This window comes from Monodon monoceros, unplaced genomic scaffold (assembly GCF_005190385.1).
Source record: "Monodon monoceros isolate NGI ecotype Baffin Bay Population unplaced genomic scaffold, NGI_Narwhal_1 Super_Scaffold_7, whole genome shotgun sequence".
In the NCBI taxonomy this organism is placed as follows: Eukaryota; Metazoa; Chordata; class Mammalia; order Artiodactyla; family Monodontidae; genus Monodon; species Monodon monoceros.
In genome coordinates, this window is record NW_021703784.1 from 53,380,224 (window position 1) to 53,398,668 (window position 18,445).

Here is an 18,445-nt window from a genome sequence, read left to right on the forward strand (position 1 = left end):
CTGAGTCCTTTCTTATTCACTACCTCTTTTAATCTTCATAGGAGTTTAATGAGGTGGGTTATTATCCTTGTATAATCGATGATAAAACTGAAATTGAGAATGGTTAATGGCAGTAGATATCTGATTCCCAGTCTGCATCGCTTTCCCCTGATTCATTCTTTCATCAAATGGAATAGATACAATTAAAAGGTGGGGAAGAATTTGCTAATGTTAAGATCCTTGGGAGTTTCTCCCCATTATTGAACTGCAAATTATGGAAGAAGGGACCTTAACCAAAGCTGAGCTGTGCCTTGTGGCACAAATGTCTTTATGCCTTTATAGGAGGAGTAACAGCTATTATTTATCGTGTAGCTAATATGTGCCAGGCAGTGTGCTAGTAACTTTATGTATGTTAGCATAATTAGTCCTCACAATTACTTAGTGAAGAGATTAGCATCCCCACTTCACAGGTAGGAAAACAGACTTTCCTGAAGGCTCATAATTGCTATTGTGGCACAACCAGATTAGAACTAGGGTCGTCTGAGTCCCTGTCCTGGATTTTTTTCACTGTGGCAGGGAACTGAGAAAGATGATGTCAGAGAGGTCTTATAAAGGAGACTGCAGTAAAGCCTTAGCTCTGTTGTTCCTTAGTGAGGAGGAGGGGCCCTGGGGCTCATGCCATATGGCAGAGAGGATGACACCTGCTTGGTAAAAACGTGTACTGGTTTACCAGGCTGTAAAGGACATTTTTCTCCCCAACTCAGACTTTTCCCTGTGGCTCAGTCCTCTTTATTTTCTTACTAGTTTCACATGGGGGATATGTGACTGTGGTAGTATTGGTTTGTACTGTGGTAGTATTGCATTGTTTTCCATATTGGTTTCACACAGATCTTTCCAATTGATTTGGGAAATAATTGGATGAGATTATAACCTCCATGACACAAGTTAAGAAATTGGGACTCAGAGAGATTATGTGACTTGCTCCCTATCCTTGAATGAATTAGCAGTAGAAACCAATACAAAATTCAGTTCTCCTCAGCATTCATTTATACATTCATACCATAGATATTTACTTAGCACTTTCTTTGTGCCCAGGTGTTAGTAATACACAGATAAATTTTACACTGTCTTAGTCCTTGAGAAAAAATTAACAACAGAATAGAAGGATAAGGGCTGCAAGAGGGGTACATGAATAATGTACCACGGGGGTCATATTTGATGGAGTGATTTATTCTGCTTGGTAGTACAGAACAGTTTGCACAAGGTTCTTGGGCCCTACGATTTGTTCATTTAATAAACATAACCTTTAGGGTTTCTTCTAGCTCGAAAATTCTTTTATTTGTGGCTCATTGGTCTGAGATATATCTCCCAGATTACATAGCACTTAAGTGCCTGAATTCTCATTTATAAAATGATCACCTATTATGTGATAGGCTCTTTGAATGCCTAAGATCAAGGGCAGGTAAGGTCATTGCTCTTGATCTTACAGTTTAGTGAGGAATCAGAACACATAAACAAGGATTGATAATAAAGTTTCAGGTAAACATAGGCAATGATACTAGCCAGAGAAAAGGGCAATCAATGCTTTCTTGTGTGAGGTAACATGAACAAATGCCAAGTTGTTAAGGATCCATCATGTCAGGCAAAAGAACTTCGTCTCTGTGCTGGAGCTAAGAAAGTATTTTGTTTAATTTTTATTTTTTTTAATATCTTTATTGGAGTATAATTGCTTTACTGTGGTGTGTTAGTTTCTGCTTTATAAGTGAATCAGCTATACATATACATATATCCCCATATCTCCTCCCTCTTGCATCTCACTCCCACCCTCCCTATCCCACCCCCTAGGTGGTCACAAAGCACTGAGCTGATCTCCCTGTGCTATGTGGCTGCTTCCCACTAGCTATCTATTTTACATTTGGTAGTATATATAAGTCCATGCCACTCTCTCACTTCATCCCAGCTTACCCTTCCCCCTCCCTGTGTCCTCAAATCCATTCTCTATGTCTGAAACTTTATTCCTGGCCTGCCCCTAGGTTCTTCAGAACCATTTTTTTTTTTTTTTAGACTCCATATATATGTGTTAGCGTACGGTATTTGTTTTTCTCTTTCTGACTTACTTCACTCTGTATGACAGACTCTAGGTCCGTTCACCTCACTACAGATAACTCAATTTCGTTTCTTTTTATGGCTTAGTAATATTCCATTGTATATATGTACCACATCTTCTTTATCCATTCATCTGTCGATGGACACTTAGGTTGCTTCCATGTCCTGGCTATTGTAAATAGAGCTGCAGTGAACATTGTGGTACATGACTCTTTTTGAATTATGGTTTTCTCAGGGTATATGCCCAGTAGTGGGATTGCTGAGTCGTATGGTAGTTCTATTTTTAGTGTGTGTTTTGTTTTTGTTTTTTTTGTGGTACGCGGGCCTCTCACCGTTGCGGCCTCTCCCGTTGCAGAGCACAGGCTCTGGACGTGCAGGCTCCGGACGCGCAGGCCCAGCAGCCATGGCTCACGGGCGCAGCTGCTCCGCGGCATGTAGGATCTTCCCAGAACGGAGCACGAACCCGTGTCCCCTGCATCGGCAGGCGGACTCCCAACCACTGTGCCACCAGGGAAGCACCTATTTTTAGTGTTTTAAGGAGCCTCCATACTGTTCTCCATAGTGGCTGTGTCAATTTACATTCCCACCAACAGTGCAAGAGGGTTCCCTTTTCTCCACACCCTCTCCAGCATTTATTGTTTGTAGATTTTTTGATGATTGCCGTTCGGATTGGTGTGAGGTGATACCTCACTGTAGTTCTGATTTGCATTTCTCTAATGATTAGTGATGTTGAGCATTCTTTCATGTGTTTGTTGGCAATCTGTATATCTTCTTTGGAGAAATGTCTGTTTAGGTCTTCGGCCCATTTTTGGATTGGGTTGTTTGTGTTTTTGATATTGAGCTGCATGTGCTGCTTGTAAATTTTGGAGATTAATCCTTTGTTAGTTGCTTCATTTGAAAATATTTTCTCCAATTCTGAGGGTTGTCTTTTGGTCTTGTTTATGGTTTCCTTTGCTGTGCAAAAGCTTTGAAGTTTCATTAGGTCCCATTTGTTTATTTTTGTTTTTATTTCCATTTCTCTAGGAGGTGTGTCTAAAAGGATCTTGCTGTGATTTATGTCATAGAGTGTTCTGCCTGTTTTCTTCTCAGAGTTTTATAGTGCCTGGCCTTACATTTAGGTCTTTAATCCATTTGGAGTTTATTTTTGTATATGGTGTTAAGGAGTGTTCTAATTTCATTTTTTTACATGTAGTTGTCCAGTTTTCCCAGCACCACTTACTGAAGAGCTATCTTTTCTCCATTGTATATTCTTGTCTTCTTTATTGAAAATAAGGTGACCATATGTGCATGGGTTTATCTCTGGGCTTTCTATCCTGTTCCATTGATCTATATTTCTGATTTTGTGCCAGTACCATACTGTCTTATTTACTGTAGCTTTGTAGTATAGTCTGAAGTCAGGGAGCCTGATTCCTCCAGCTTCGTTTTTCGTTCTCAAGATAGCTTTGGCTATTTGGGGTCTTTTGTGTTTCCATACAAATTATGCAATTTTTTGTTCTAGTTCTGTGAAAAATGCCATTGGTAGTTTGATAGGTATTGCATTGAATCTGTAGATTGTTTTGGGTAGTATAGTCATTTTCACGATGTTGAATCTTCCAATCCAAAAACATGGTATATCTCTCCATCTGTTTGTATCATCTTTAATTTTTTTCATCAGTGTCTTATAGTTTTCTGCATACAGGTCGTTTGTCACCTTAGGTAGGTTTATTCCTAGGCATTTTATTCTTTTGTTGAAGTGGTAAATGGGAGTGTTTCCTTAATTTCTCTTTCAGATTTTTCATCATTAGTGTATAGGAATGCAAGAGATTTCTGTGCATTAATTTTGTATCCTGCTACTTTACCAAATTCATTGATTAGCTCTAGTAGTTTTCTGGTAGCATCTTTAGGATCTCTATGTATAGTATCATGCCATCTGCAAACAGTGACGGCTTTACTTTTTCTTTTCTGATTTGGATTCCTTTTATTTCTTTTTCTTCTCTGATTGCTGTGGCTAAAACTTTGAAAACTATATTGAATAATAGTGGTGAGAGTGGACAACCTTGTCTTGTTCTTGATCTTAGTGGAAATGGTTTTAGTTTTTCACCATTGAGAACGATGTTGACTGTGGGTTTGTCATATATGGCCTTGAGGTAAGTTCCCTCTATGCCTACTTTTGGATGATTTTTATCATAAATCGGTGTTGAATTTTGTCAAAAGCTTTTTCTGCATCTATTGAAATGATCATATGGTTTTTATCCTTCAATTTGTTAATGTGGTATATCACATTGATTTGCGTATATTGAAGAATCCTTGCATTCCTGGGATAAACGCCACTTGATCATAGTGTATGATCCTTTTAATGTGCTGTTAGATTCTGTTTGCTAGTATTTTGTTGAGGACTTTTGAATCTATGTTCATCAGTGTTATTGGCCTGTAGTTTTCTTTCTTTGTGACATCTTTGTCTGGTTTTGGTATCAGGGTGATGGTGGTCTCTTAGAAGGAGTTTGGGAGTGTTCCTCCGTCTGCTATATTTTGGAAGAGTTTGAGAAGGATAGGTGTTAGCTCTTCTCTAAATTTTTGATAGAATTCGCCTGTGAAACCATCTGGTCTGGGGCTTTTGTTTGTTGGAAGATTTTTAATCAGAGTCTCGGTTTCAGTGCTTGTGATTGGTCTGTTTATATTTTCTCTTTCTTCCTGGTTCAGTCTCGGAAAGTTGTGCTTTTCTAACAATTTGTCCATTTCTTCCACATTGTCCATTTTTTGGCATATACTTGCTTGTAGTAATCTGTCATGATCCTTTGTATTTCTGCAGTGTCAGTTGTTACTTTTCCTTTTTCATTTCTAATTCTATTGATTTGAGTATTCTCCCTTTTTTCTTGCTGAGTCTGGCTAATGGTTTATCAGTTTCGTTTATCTTCTGAAAGAACCGGCTTTTAGTTTTATTGATCTTTGCTATTGTTCCTTCATTCTATTTCATTTATTTCTGATCTGATCTTTATGATTTTTTCTTTCTACTAACACTGGGGTTTTTTTGTTCTTCCTTCTCAAACTGCTTTAGGTGTAAGGTTAGGTTGTTTATTTGAGATGTTTCTTCTTTCTTGAGGTAGGCTTGTATTGCTATCAAGTTCCCTCTTAGAACTGCTTTTGCTGCATCCCATAGGTTTTGAGTCATTGTGTTTTCATTGTCATTTATTTCTAGTTATTTTTTGAATTCCTCTATGGTTTCTTCAGTGACCTCTTGGTTATTTAGTAGTGTATTGTTTAGCCTCCATGTGTTTGTATTTTTTACAGATTTTTTCCTGTAATTGATATCTAGTCTCATAGCATTGTGGTCGGAAAAGATACTTGATATGATTTCAGTCTTCTTAAATTTACCAAGGCTTGATATGTGACCCAAGATATGATCTATCCTGGATATGTTCCATGAGCACTTGTGAAGAAAGTGTATTCTGTGGTTTTTGGATAGAATGTCCTATAAATATCAATTAAGTCCATCTTGTGTAATGTGTCTTTTTTTTTTTTTTTTTGTGGTACATGGGCCTCTCACTGCCGTGGCCTCTCCTGTTGCTGAGCACAGGCTCTGGACGCTCAGGCCCAGCGGCCATGGCTCACGGGCCCGCCGCTCCACGGCATGTGGGATCTTCCCGGACCGGGGCATGAACCCGTGACCCCTGCATCGGCAGGTGGACTCTCAACCACTGTGCCACCAGGGAAGCCCTAATGTGTCATTTAAAGCTTGTGTTTCCTTATTTATTTTCGTTTTGGATGATCTGTCCATTGGTGAAAGTGGGGTGTTAAGGTCCCCTACTATTATTGTGTTACTGTCAATTTCCCCTTTTATGGCTGTTAGCATTTGCCTTATATATTGAGGTGTTCCTATGTTGGTTACATAAATATTTACAATTATTATATCTTCTTCTTGTATTGATCCCTTCACCATTATGTAGTGTCCTTCCTTGTCTTTTGTAATAGTCTTTATTTCAAAGTCTATTTTGTCTGATATGAGAATTGCTACTCCAGCTTTCTCTTGATTTTCATTTGCATGGAATATCTTTTTCTAACCCCTTCACTTGCAGTCTGTATGTGTCCCTAGGTCTGAAGTGGGTCTCTTGTAGACAGCATATATAAGGGTCTTGTTTTTGTATCCATTGAGCTGGTCTTTGTCTTTTGGTTGGAGCATTTAATCTGTTTACCCCTAAGGTAATTATCGATGTATGTTCTTTTACCATTTTCTTAATTGTTTTTGGTTTGTTAGTGTAGGTCTTTTCCTTCTCTTGTGTTTCCTGCCTAGAGAAGTTCATTTAGCATTTGTTGTAAAGCTGGTTTGGTGGTACTGAATTCTCTTAGCTTTTGGTTTTCTGTAAAGGTTTTAATTTCTCCATCGAATCTGAATGAGATCATTGCTGGGTAGAATAATCTTGGTTGTAGGTTTTTCCCTTTCATCACTTTAAATATGTCCTGCTACTCCCTTCTGGCTTGCAGAGTTTCTGCTGAAAGATCAGCTGTTAACCTTATGGGCATTCCCTTGTATGTTATTTGTTGTTTTTCCCTTGCTGCTTTTACTATTTTCTCTTTGTATTTAATTTTTGGTAGTTTGATTAATATGTGTCTTGGCCTGTTTCTCCTTGCATTTATCCTGTATGGGACTCTCTGTGCTTCCTGGGCTTGACTATTTCCTTTCCCATATTAGGGAAGTTTTCAACTATAATCTCTTGAAAGATTTTCTCAGACCCTTTCTCTTTTTTTTATTCATTTGGGACCTCTATAATTTGAATGTTGGTGCGATAAATGTTGTCCTAGAGGTCTCTGAGACTATCTTCAATTCTTTTCATTCTTTTTTCTGTATTCTGCTCTGTGGTCGTTATTTTCACTATTTTATCTTGCAGGTCACTTATCCGTTCTTCTGCCTCAGTTATTGTGCTATTGATTCCTTCTAGAAAATTTTTAATTTCATTTATTTTGTTGTTCATCATTGTTTGTTTGCTCTTTAGTTCTTCTAGTCCTTTCTTGTATTTTCTCCATTCTATTTCCAAGATTTTGGATCATCTTTACTATCATTACTCTTAATATTTTTTCAGGTAAACTGCCTTTTTCCTATTCATTTGTTTGTTCTGGTGGGTTTTTACCTTGCCCCTTCATCTGCTGTGTATTCCTGTGTCTTCTCATTTTGCTTAACTTACTGTGTTTGGGGTCTCCTTTTCACAGGCTGCAGGTTCGTAGTTCCCGTTGTTTTTGGTGTCTGCCCCCAGTGGGTAAGGTTGGTCAGTGGGTTGTGTAGGCTTCCTGGTGGAGGGAACTGGTGCCTGTGTTCTGGTGGCTGAGGCTGGATCTTCTCTTTCTGATGGGCAGGACCCCATCCAGTGTTGTGTTTTGGAGTGTCTGTGACCTTATTATGATTATAGGCAGCCTCTCTGCTAATGGGTACGGTTGTGTTCCTGTCTTGCTAGTTGCTTGGCATAGGGTGTCCAGCACTGTAGCTTGCTGGTCATTGAGTGGAGCTGGGTCTTAGTGTTGAGATGGAGATCTCTGGCAGAGCTTTTGCTGTTTGATATTATATGGAGATAGGAGGTCTCTGGTAGACCAATGTCCTGAACTCAGCTCTCCCACCTCAGAGCCACAGGCCTGACACCCGGTGTGAGCATCAAGACCCTGTCAGGCACACGGGAAAAAGAGAAAAGTGAAAAAAATGTATATATCGTTGCTCCCAAAGTTCACCACCTCAATTTTGGGATGATTTTTTGTCTATTGAGGTATTCCACAGGTGCAGGGTACATCAAACTGATTGTGGAGATTTAATCCGCTGCTCCTGAGGCTGCTGAGAGAAATTTCCCTTTCTCTTCTTTGTTCTCACAGTTCCTGGGGTTCAGCTTTGGATTCGGCCCCGCCTCTGCATGTAGGTCACCTGAGGAGTTTTGTTCTTCGCTCAGACAGGATGGGGTTAAAGGAACAGCTGATTAGGGGGCTCTGGCTCACTCAGGCCGGGGGGAGCAAGGGGTACGGAATGTGGGGCGAGCCTGCGGCGTCACAGGCCAGCATGACATTGCCATAGCCTGAGGCATGCCGTGTTTTCTCCTGGGGAAATTGTCCCTGGATCACGGGACCCTGGTAGTGATGGGCTGCAGAGGCTCCCTGGAGGGGAGGTGTGGGTAGTGACCTACGCTTGCACACAGGCTTGTTGGTGGCTGCAGCAGCAGCCTTAGTGTTTCATGCCCATCTCTGGTGTCCGTTTGATAGCCGTGGCTTGCACCTGTCTCTGGAGCTGGTTTAGGCCCGTGCTCTGAATCCCCTCTCCTCGAGCACCCCGAAGCAATGGTCTCTTGCCTCTTTGGCAGCTCCAGACTTTTTCCTGGACTCCCTCCTGGCTAGCTGTGGTGCACTAGCCCCCTTCTGGCTGTGTTCACACAGCCCACCCCAGTCCTCTCCCTGGGATCTGACCTCCTAAGTCCAAGCCTCAGCTCCCAGCCCCCACCCATCCCAGCAGGTGAGCGGACTGGTCAGCACCGATCCTCTGTGCGGGAATCTCTCCGCTTTGCCCTCTGCACCCCTGTTGCTGTGCCCTCCTCCGTGGCTCTGAAGCTTCCCACCCCCACCCCCGTCTCCGCCAGTGAAGGGGCTTCCTAATGTGTGGAAACTTTTCCTCCTTCACAGCTCCCTCCCAGAGGTTCAGGTCCATCCCTATTCTTTTGTCTCTCTTTTTTCCCTTTTCTTTTGCCCTACCCAGGTACGTGGGGCATTTCCTGCCTTTTGGGAAGTCTGAGGTCTTCTGCTAGCATTCAGTAGGTGTTCTGTAGGAGTTGTTCCACATGCAGATGTATTTCTAATGTATTTGTGGGGAGGAAGGTGATCTCCACTTCTTACTCCTCCGCCTTCTTGAAGGTCTCCTAAGGAAATATTTTAAATCGGAAGTATTTTAAGTGAGATAGTTAGATGTGCATTTTAGTCTAAACTACCATCTTAGAAAGATTCCTCTGGAAATTGGGTCAGTGTAGTGGGGTGAATTCATATGTTTACGTCTCCTGCTATACTAAATTTCTTAATTTCAGAAAAGATACATAAAAAATGAATTCAAAACAGTGCTCCAAAACAAAAACAGGACGTTAATAAACCATTGTCGGGAATTCATGGAAGGTAGAAAGCAGATAAGATCAGATTGATTGGAGCAGCCGAAAGCACAGCTGCTGTATGTATGTGGAAGACAAATTTCCTAGGAAGATAAGAGTAGCTCAAGAGAAAATGGTCTGAGAGAATATATATAAAAAGCAGGAAGGAGGGCTTCTCTGGTGGTGTAGTGGTTGAGAGTCCGCCTGCCGGTGCAGGGGACGCGGGTTCGTGCCCCGGTCCGGGAGGATCCCGCGTGCCGCAGAGCGGCTGGGCCCGTGAGCCGTGGCCGCTGAGCCTGCGCGTCCGGAGCCTGTGCTCCGCAACGGGAGAGGCCACAACAGTGAGAGGCCCGCGTACTGCAAAAAAAAAAAAAAAAAAAAAAAAAAACAGGAAGGAATCTTGGGTCATCTTCAAGAGTAAATTAAATTCTGCAAGTGAAACAGCAGGGGCAGTGTCCATGTTACAGTGAGCAAAAGGTACCAGAAGGTTGATCCTAAGCTTAAACCAGATACTTGTCTGAAGAAGGTAAACTGCCTACTTGAGGAAAATGCCTAGTGTGGGTACAGGGAGAGAAGAGAGAGAAGCAGAGCAGAACTGGAGTTAACTACAGATCTCTGCAACAGGCATAAAGTAGAGGAAAAAGGAGAAATAGCTCTGCAGTGGAAGAAAATACATTAAATTTCTGCATCCCAAGGATAAATTCCTGATGCTTTTGACAACTGGGAGGAGAGGTATACATACCATACATACTCTTCCATGGCATCTCACCCTAAAGTGATGCTTGCCAGTTACCACATCTGTATAACTCACGTACAGACTGCATCAGACCTCCCATTCAGAGGAAGGTACAGCAGAGAAATAGACTTACACAACTACAGAGGAAACTCATGCTAGTCGAATACACTAATTAATATGGTTTTTCACTGATAAATATGAGGGGAGAGCCAAGGATCTCTAGACATTTGAGAGAAACAAAGCGTTAAAGAGAAGGACCAAGAAAAAGAAATAAAACTGACCCCAGAGGAAATTGATAATTCAGGAAAGAAAGTTTTAAAAAATCTAATATATTGAGAGGTTCTATAGATGTTGCATCCACAAAAACACTGCAGGTAGATCAATCAGAGGATAAAAAAAAGAATTCTTAGAAATTAAAAGTATAGTTGAAGGAACAAATTCCCAAGGATTAAAAGATGCATGTAAGAGTGGATTATTGATATAAAATATAAAAACACATGGAAAGTATGAGAATAAGGGACACAGAAGATTATTCAAGGAGATTCAGGAAGAGTTAGAGGATTAGAAGATTATTGTTTTTTAAGATTATTGTCTTTGAAATTTCTGTATTGGAGTTTCTCTGTGCAATGCTTCTTCATTTTTAGTTGGCTTCCCAGTTTGGTGGAGTCCATCTTCCAGTAGCTTTGAGAAAGTAAATATTTAATATCTTTCAGGTCTCAAAATGGAGCGCCTCTATTCTATTCCACCATTTGATTGATATTTGGCTGAATATGGAATTCTGGGTTGAAAATAATTTTCTACCAGTATTTGGAAAACATTGCCCTTTTGTCATCTAGCTTTCAGCATTGGCTATTCAAGTTCAAAGCTATTTATTCTTGCATCTTTGCATCTGACCTATTTTTTATTTTTCACTTGGGAAGTTTGTAGCATCTTTATTGTCACCACTGCTTTGAAATTTCATAATTACATCCCTATATTCACCTACTTAATTTGTGAGGAGCTTTGTGGACTCTTTCAACCTGGACTCAAGGCTTCAGTTTTAGGAAATTTTCCTGAATTATTTCGTTGATGATGTCTTCCCCACTTTTCTTTGTTTTCTCTTACTGGAACTCCTGGTTTTTTAGACTTCCTGGACTGATTCTCTGTTTTTAAAAATATTTACTCTGTTTTACCTTGCCTTGATTTTGCAGCATAGATATGTAGATTGGTTTTCAGGTTTGCCTACCATCAGCCTTGGAATCATTCTCCTTGACAGTTACTGCTCATCCATCAGCCATTGCCTCCTTTGCTAATCTTGCCTCCTATCCTGTTCTCTCCAACCTTCGGGTTTAATGCCTTTAAAAGGCCATTCGTTTACTATAGTTCTAGTGAGGTTTTAAGAAATAGATGCCTGTGTTCAATCTGCCATGTTTGTCAGGCATTCCTGAGGAATTTTCACTTCTAACTCCTTATATATCTGTATTATATGAAATGTGTAATGAGAACCTACTGGTTTTACATATAATTTAAAAATTTAACTTTTAAAAGGCAGCATTATTGAGGTATTATTTACATACCATAAAATTCACCCATACTGATTGTACAGTTCAATGATTTTATTAAATTTATAGACTTGTGCAACTATCACTAGTCTAGTTTTAGAATATTGCCACCACCACAAAAGTTCCCTTGTACTCGTTTACACTTCATTCAAACTCCCATGCCTAACCCTAGGAAACCACTGATCTTCTTTCTGTCTGTATAAATTTACCTTTTCTAGACATTTTATATAAATGGACTTGTATAACATGTAGTCTTTTGTGTCTAGCTTCTTTCACTTAAAAGCTTGCGAGGTTCATCCGTGTTGTAGCATGTATCAGCATGATTCCTTTTTATGTCTGAGTAATATTCTATTGTATTGATATACTACATTTTTTACATTCATCAGTTGATGGGCATTTGGCTTGTTTCTTCTTTTTGGCTATTCTAAATAATGCTCATACTAACATTCATGTACAAGTTTTGGTGTGGATCTATGTTTTCATTTCTATTTGGTATATACCTAGGAGTAGAATTTCTGAGTCATATGGTGACTCTATGTTTAACCTTTTGAGGAACTGCTAGGCTGCGTTCCACAATGGCTGCACCTTTTTAAAGTCCCACCAACGTTAGGAGGCTTCTAATTTCTCCATATCTTCCCCCACATTTGTTATTGTCTGTCATTTTTAAAAAGTATTTATTTATTTATTTGACTGCATCGGGTCTTAATTGCAGCATGGGGATCTTCATTGCCACGTGTGGGATCTTTTTAGTTGCAGCATGTGGGATCTTTTAGTTGCGGCATGTGGAATCTTTAGTTGTGGCATGTGGGATCTAGTTCCCTGACCAGGGATTGAACCTGGTCCCCTTGCATTGGGAGCGTGGAGTCTTAGCCACTGGACCACCAGGGAAGTCCCTATTGTCTGTCTTTTGATTATAGCCATCTCAGTGGATATGAAGTGGTATCTCATTGTGGTTTTAATTTGCGTTTCCTAATAATGATGTTGAGCATCTTTTCATGTGCTTTTTGGCATTTGTTTATCTTCTTTGGAGAAATTTCCTTTTTGTTGTTTATCTCTAATTTAATTCTACTGTGGTTAAAGAATACATTTTGTGTGTTTTCAGTCATTCAAAATTTATTGAGATGTGTTTTATGGCCCAGCATATGTTCTATCTGAAGAATTACCCATAAGTGGTTAAAAGTAATGTGTGTTCTGTAGAACTTGGGTGGGAAGTTTTGTACATGTCAGTTAGGTTGAGTTGATTGATAGTGTTGTTAAAGTCTATATCCTTGCTAATTATTGAGACCTCTTTCAAGGCTGTCCAGAAACTTCTACTTTCTGCTTGGCTCTTCCGAAGTTTTTAGGTACATGCACAGAGCCAGGCATGTATGACTAGTATGGGGCCTCTCTCTAGTGTCTGCTGTACCTTTGGCCAGAATTTGTTTGCCTTATTCAGGATTGCAACCTCAGGCTAGTAGTGGTTGACACTCTCCTGCTACTACCTCTGGGAGGTCACTTCCACTGATGGCACCACTGGGCCTGGGCATTGCCCACTGCTTCAAATGAATGTAAGCCCTCTTGGGTCCCATAGTTACAGCCTACCTCGTCCTGGAAGAACCCCTCCTCTGATGGAGCTAGGGTGGGATGGATGGGAGCAATCCTGGGCCAGAACGTCAGAGATTCCTATGTTTCTACCCAAAGTTCAGCAGTTTTAAAATCATAAGCACTCCTCAGTAGTATCGGTAGGCACCTGGAGGTTTTGGGAACACACCAAGCATGTCCCCTTCTCTCAGAGTCTTTGTATTTCTTCCATCTGCCAGGCATATTCTTTTCCCAGAGGGTCTGATGGCTCATTTTCTCATTTCATTCAGGCCATTAGAGAGGCCTTTCCATGACTACTGTATGTAAAGTAATAATTCCCTACCCTCAAGCATTCTCTGTTCTCCTGTGTTTATCTTATTACTGCCTGGTAGTTTGGTGATTAATTTTGACTGTATCTTCTTCTCAAATGTAATCCATAAAACCAGGCGCTTTATCTAATTTGTTCTTCAGTATAGCCCCAGAGCTTTGAATAGAGCCTGGTACACAGTGAATGAATGGATGAGTTGAAGTCACTTCTTAAAAAAGAGGTTTGTGGTTATTAAACATAATCATAATTTAATTGATTCCTTACATCTTTCTAGCCCCTTGCCATTTACAAAGTGCTTGCATACTCACATCACTTCATTTCTTCCTCCCAGTGGCCCTCTGAGGTAGGCAGAGAGCTTCTGTCATCACCTCCATTTTATGGATGAGAAACTGTAGCTTAGAGTGGGACAGGCTTGCCAAAGAACACAGGGATAAGAAATAAAAATCTGGGACAAAAACCTAAATCTCTTGATTCTGGTAGTTGTTAACACTACCACACGAAGTCATCACCTGTGGAAAACAGAATGATGAAATCCCCTTCCTTATAGAGTTTTAGGAGGCAACAAACAAGTGTTTATAGTCTACGCTAGTCAGCCCTAGGGCCTCTTCACCTGATGACGAAGAGACTGCTGAGTTAACCGCATTCTCATTTTGGGTTCCTAGTTAAATTTTGCTGAGTGAAATATTAGGGAGAAGAGAAATTAGAGCAGAAAAATATCAAAATATGTGCTTTGACAAGGGAAGAACCTCTATTGGATTTTAGAACTAAAAGTGACTTAGGGTCACCCCTCAAATTATACCTGTCCTATTCTTCCACGTTCCTGGAGTGATGAAACTTGAGACCCAGAGGATGGATTCATTGCCTGTGATCACCAAAGCTAGTTGCTTACATATGCCTGTCACTGGCAGTTTTCTAGTTATGCCCTGCACTGGAGGCCCTGTTAGAATCTATGAGCTTGCCAGTTTTCTTTACCTTAGTATGTTAAATGTAGTAAATACCAGGCTCCCACACAGTAGCTCTAGACTAGCATTTGACTAGACAGTTCCTTCACTTATCCCCTGTCATTCTGACTCCTGACATTCCTCTCTCCAGAGGTCCCAAATGGCAGCAGAAGGGAATTGTCCCTCTGTCTCCTGCATCATATGGTGAGCTGCTTTAGGACATGGGCCGTCTTTTTCATTTTTGTGCATTTATATCAAAAGCATTCATCACAGTATCTTACTGAGCACAAAGCAGATGCTCTGAAAATATCTGAAACTGTTGAATTATATCAATATATACAAAAAATCCCTTGCTTCTCTGGCCCTACACTGTAATCATTTAATCTCTATCAAAAATCTCATGTTTTGGAGCTATTTTGTCTCTTGAATATGTGTTATAAACAGTAATGGTATGATCTTTTTGCCTGGACCTGCCCTAAAACCTGCCAGTCTTAGCCCAGCTTTGGTACAGTTTACATGGGAAAATCAAGTTGCTGAGATTATAGCATATTCAATTAGTGGTGCTGGTAAGGTTCATTCCAGGACAGGGCAAAAGCTTAGTGAAATAGATAGCATCCAGTATGGGGAAAAACTCATTGTCTTCTTGAGACAAGGGTCTTCTGATGTTCTGTATATTCAGGTTGAGGCAAGGGCACCTGATGGCATAATGGTTGCAGTAAGTTTTTGTAAAGAAAGGAAAAGGAGAGGGAAAGGCCTCTCAGGACTTCCACTTATCGTATCAGAAAGGACTAAGGAATTACAATGATAAACTTTGTGAAATCCCAAACTTTTGATCCCTCCCCTGCATTTTGTACTTTATCCTCTCTTTAGCATAGGGAGTAAAATTCATAGAAGAAGAAGGAACTATGATCTTGTGTTCAGGGTTTGGATTGGGCTAGGCACGTAGAGAAGCTGTAAGCTGGTTTCCCCATCCACAGTTAGGCTTTGGGTGGGAGAAGGAAGCCCCCAAGGGCCTGAGTGGGGAGTGGTATCTAAAAGAAGAGAGGGAAGGTGGCTGAGTTCCTGAGACTGGCTACAGAAAGGTGGAGATCTTGAGGCGGATGTGTGTTTCAGAAGGAGTGTCAGGAGAAGGTTTCTTCTGGGAGATTGGTGACTCTGGTAGCTTAAGTTGCATGTCAGCTGGACACGCTGAATCTGGCTTTTCTCCACTGTGCAGAACGTGAAGACGGTGTCTGAGACCCCTGCAGTGCTACCAGTTTCAGAAGATGAAGATGATGATGATGCTACCCCACCTCCAGTGATTGCTCCACGCCCAGAGCACACAAAATCTGTGAGTCTTTGGGGACGTGGGCAGCTTTGTGATATATTAGAGTTTGGAGGGGGAGTGAGGGGTGGCTGCTGAGGCCTAGAGGTTTAATAATCTGGTAGCGGTCCTTAGATTTTGCAGGTGGTGAAATCACCAAATTACCTTGATTGAAAGGTATTTTCTGTATGATTAAAGACAAGAAGTGGTGTATTTATTTATCATTAGTTTGCACATAGTCCCAAAGTGTCCTAGATAATTGGTCTTTGTACCAACTTAGGCCTAGTTTACTTAGCCTGTTCACATACAGAAAGATATACAGAATTAATGTTACTTAGTGCAAGACTAACATAAATTATTTCCAGTCTCCTGGGAAGCAACATATTAGTCTGCTATAGATCTTTTCTTCTCTGTTAAATGTGCAGTGTTCAGCCTCTTAGTACATCATTGATGATACTGTAAGACTCAAGAGAATCTATAAAAACATTAGTGCTATTAATATGCTGGACATCAGGAGTGCTTTTGTTTTTTTTTTTTTTGCGGTACGCGGGCCTCTCCAATTGTGGAGCGCAGGCCTCTCCAATTGTGGAGCGCAGGCTCAGTGGCCATGGCTCATGGGCCCAGCCGCTCTGCGGCATGTGGGATCCTCCCGGACCGGGTCACGAACCCGCATCCCCTGCATCGGCAGGCGGACTCTCAACCACTGCGCCACCAGGGAAGCCCGGCAGTGATTTTTATTTAACTTCTTTTGAGGTTCTTGCATCTCTGAATAGCCAGGTCCCTCTGCCCTCACTTGGCACAATCTGCCTTTTACATGGTTTAGCCTCATTGAGCACTGATCTCTCATCAGATGATACTCTACTAGTGTTTCTTTGTTTGGACTTTTTATTATGACAAGAGCTTCATAATGAAAGAATGATCTAGGGCTTAAACTCTGATAATACAAAAAAAGATTGTCTTTGGATTAGAGAATCCGTGGAAGTGTTCAAGCAGATGTTGGTTGACTGACTATGGAGATGCTGTGGAGGAAACTCAGGGGGATTAGATGACCTTTTTAGGATTAGAATTTATAAGCAGAATCTGTGGAATCACCCTCTCTGTAGGCTACAAAGTCACTTTAAGGAAAATGAGCTTCAAATTGGAGTGTTCTCAGGATATCTCATATTGGTATGTTTTTTTGTTTTGCAAGTATGTTCATTTAAAAATTTTTCCCACTAAACCACGAACTCCTGTGTGTGTGTGTGTACACACACACATATACATTTACACACATATATATGCAAATACATATATATATATATGTATGTATCTGCAGTGCTTAATATAGCTCTTGGAAGGTTTTAGAAAGGCAGTTAGTATTGAATGAATTGATAAATTTGATCTTGATAGCATTCCTTTCTAAAAAGACATTGTTAATTCCTAATTTATAGAAGAAGCTGAGATTTGGAGAGGTTAATTGATCTACCCAAAGTCTCTAAGTAAGCAAAAGAGCTAGAACTGAAAGCAGGTAATTGACCCCAGGTCCAGGTTGTATTCCATCGTAGCACAGTGGCCTTTTTATGTGAGCAGACCTGTGCTGGGAGCCAGAAAAAGAGAATTTTAGAGAAGGAAAAAGCAGGGTTCGTGCCCTTAAGGAGGCATGTCAAGAAAACTAAAGGAGGAGGAGAAGGCATGAAAGTACAGGTTTAGGTGCCAGGGATATAGTTTGTCTACATGTACAAGAATAGAAAATTAAGAAATCATTATGCTGGAGTAGTCAGGAAAGAAGCTGTAGTCTCTGGTCTGTGTCTTGACTTATTGCTATTTCCACTATGTGGAAAGTTCTCTCCCTTTTCTACCTATTAAAATCATGTCCATCCTTCAAGATCCAGCTGAAGAATCCTATTTATTTATTTATCGATTCATCAAACATTTTCCTGAATGCTTGCTTTCTGTTAGGCAACTGGTTAGATATAGGAACTCAGGGATGAATGACACAGATTCCCTGTCTTCTTAGAGCTTATAGACTAACCAAAAAATTGTTGTGATATTTTTATGAAAAAAGGTGATAAATGCCTTGATGCATCTCCTGGGGAAAGGCAGTATAACGTATGATCACCTCTTCTGTACATTAATAGTATACAGTTTGCTCGTATCTTCTGACATTTATCCCTTTTGCCTTGCAGTTAGGACTTTCTCCAAGACTTCCTTCACAGGAATAGTGGATGGGGCAGCATTTTGTACAGCAAGGCAAAGAATATATTCTCAGTAAATGTTTATTAAGTAAATGAATGAATAGGAAATATAATAATATTTGCCAAAATTTGAAAGCTTAGTGTCTTTTGGGTGTGATATTACTCATTTCACACATTAATTAATTTATTACCACAGCAGCTCTATAAGATAGGTATCACTAACATCACCATTTTACAAATGAGGAAACTAAAGCATAGACAAGTTAAATAATCTGCCCAAAGTCATACAAGGTAAGAATAAGAGTTGGGGGCTTCCCTGGTGGTGCAGTGGTTGAGGGTCCGCCTGCCGATGCAGGGGACACGGGTTCATGCCCCGGTCCGGGAAGATCCCACATGCCACGGAGCGGCTGGGCCTGTGGGCCATGGCCGCTGAGCCTCCGCGTCCGGAGCCTGTGCTTCGCAACGGGAGAGGCCACAACAGTGAGAGGCCCGCGTACCGCACAAAAAAAAAAAAAAAAAAAAAAGAATAAGAGTTGGGATTTAAGTCCAGTCAGTCAGGTTCCAGAGTCTGTGATCTAAATGACTACACTGTTACTGCCTCTTAAAGAAGAACAATTGCAGTTCCTTCTCTGTGAGGGTTCAGGATTTAAAGAGGCAGTAACTCAAATGAAGATAATGTGTTGTATTAGCCGTGGAAAGTA

The 18,445-nt window shown here is 40.7% G+C and overlaps 1 protein-coding gene across 8 annotated transcripts in view; it reads left to right on the plus strand.

The window, feature by feature from the left end:
- The window catches only part of PAK1 (p21 (RAC1) activated kinase 1), a 155,063-nt gene that overhangs the window by 106,028 nt on the left and 30,590 nt on the right, over positions 1-18,445 (plus strand). For all 8 annotated transcript variants that reach the window (XM_029209060.1, XM_029209061.1, XM_029209062.1 and 5 more), the window contains exon 6: positions 15,484-15,597. In XM_029209060.1, the coding sequence (XP_029064893.1) occupies positions 15,484-15,597 (114 nt within the window). The remainder of the gene's footprint in view (positions 1-15,483; positions 15,598-18,445) is intronic.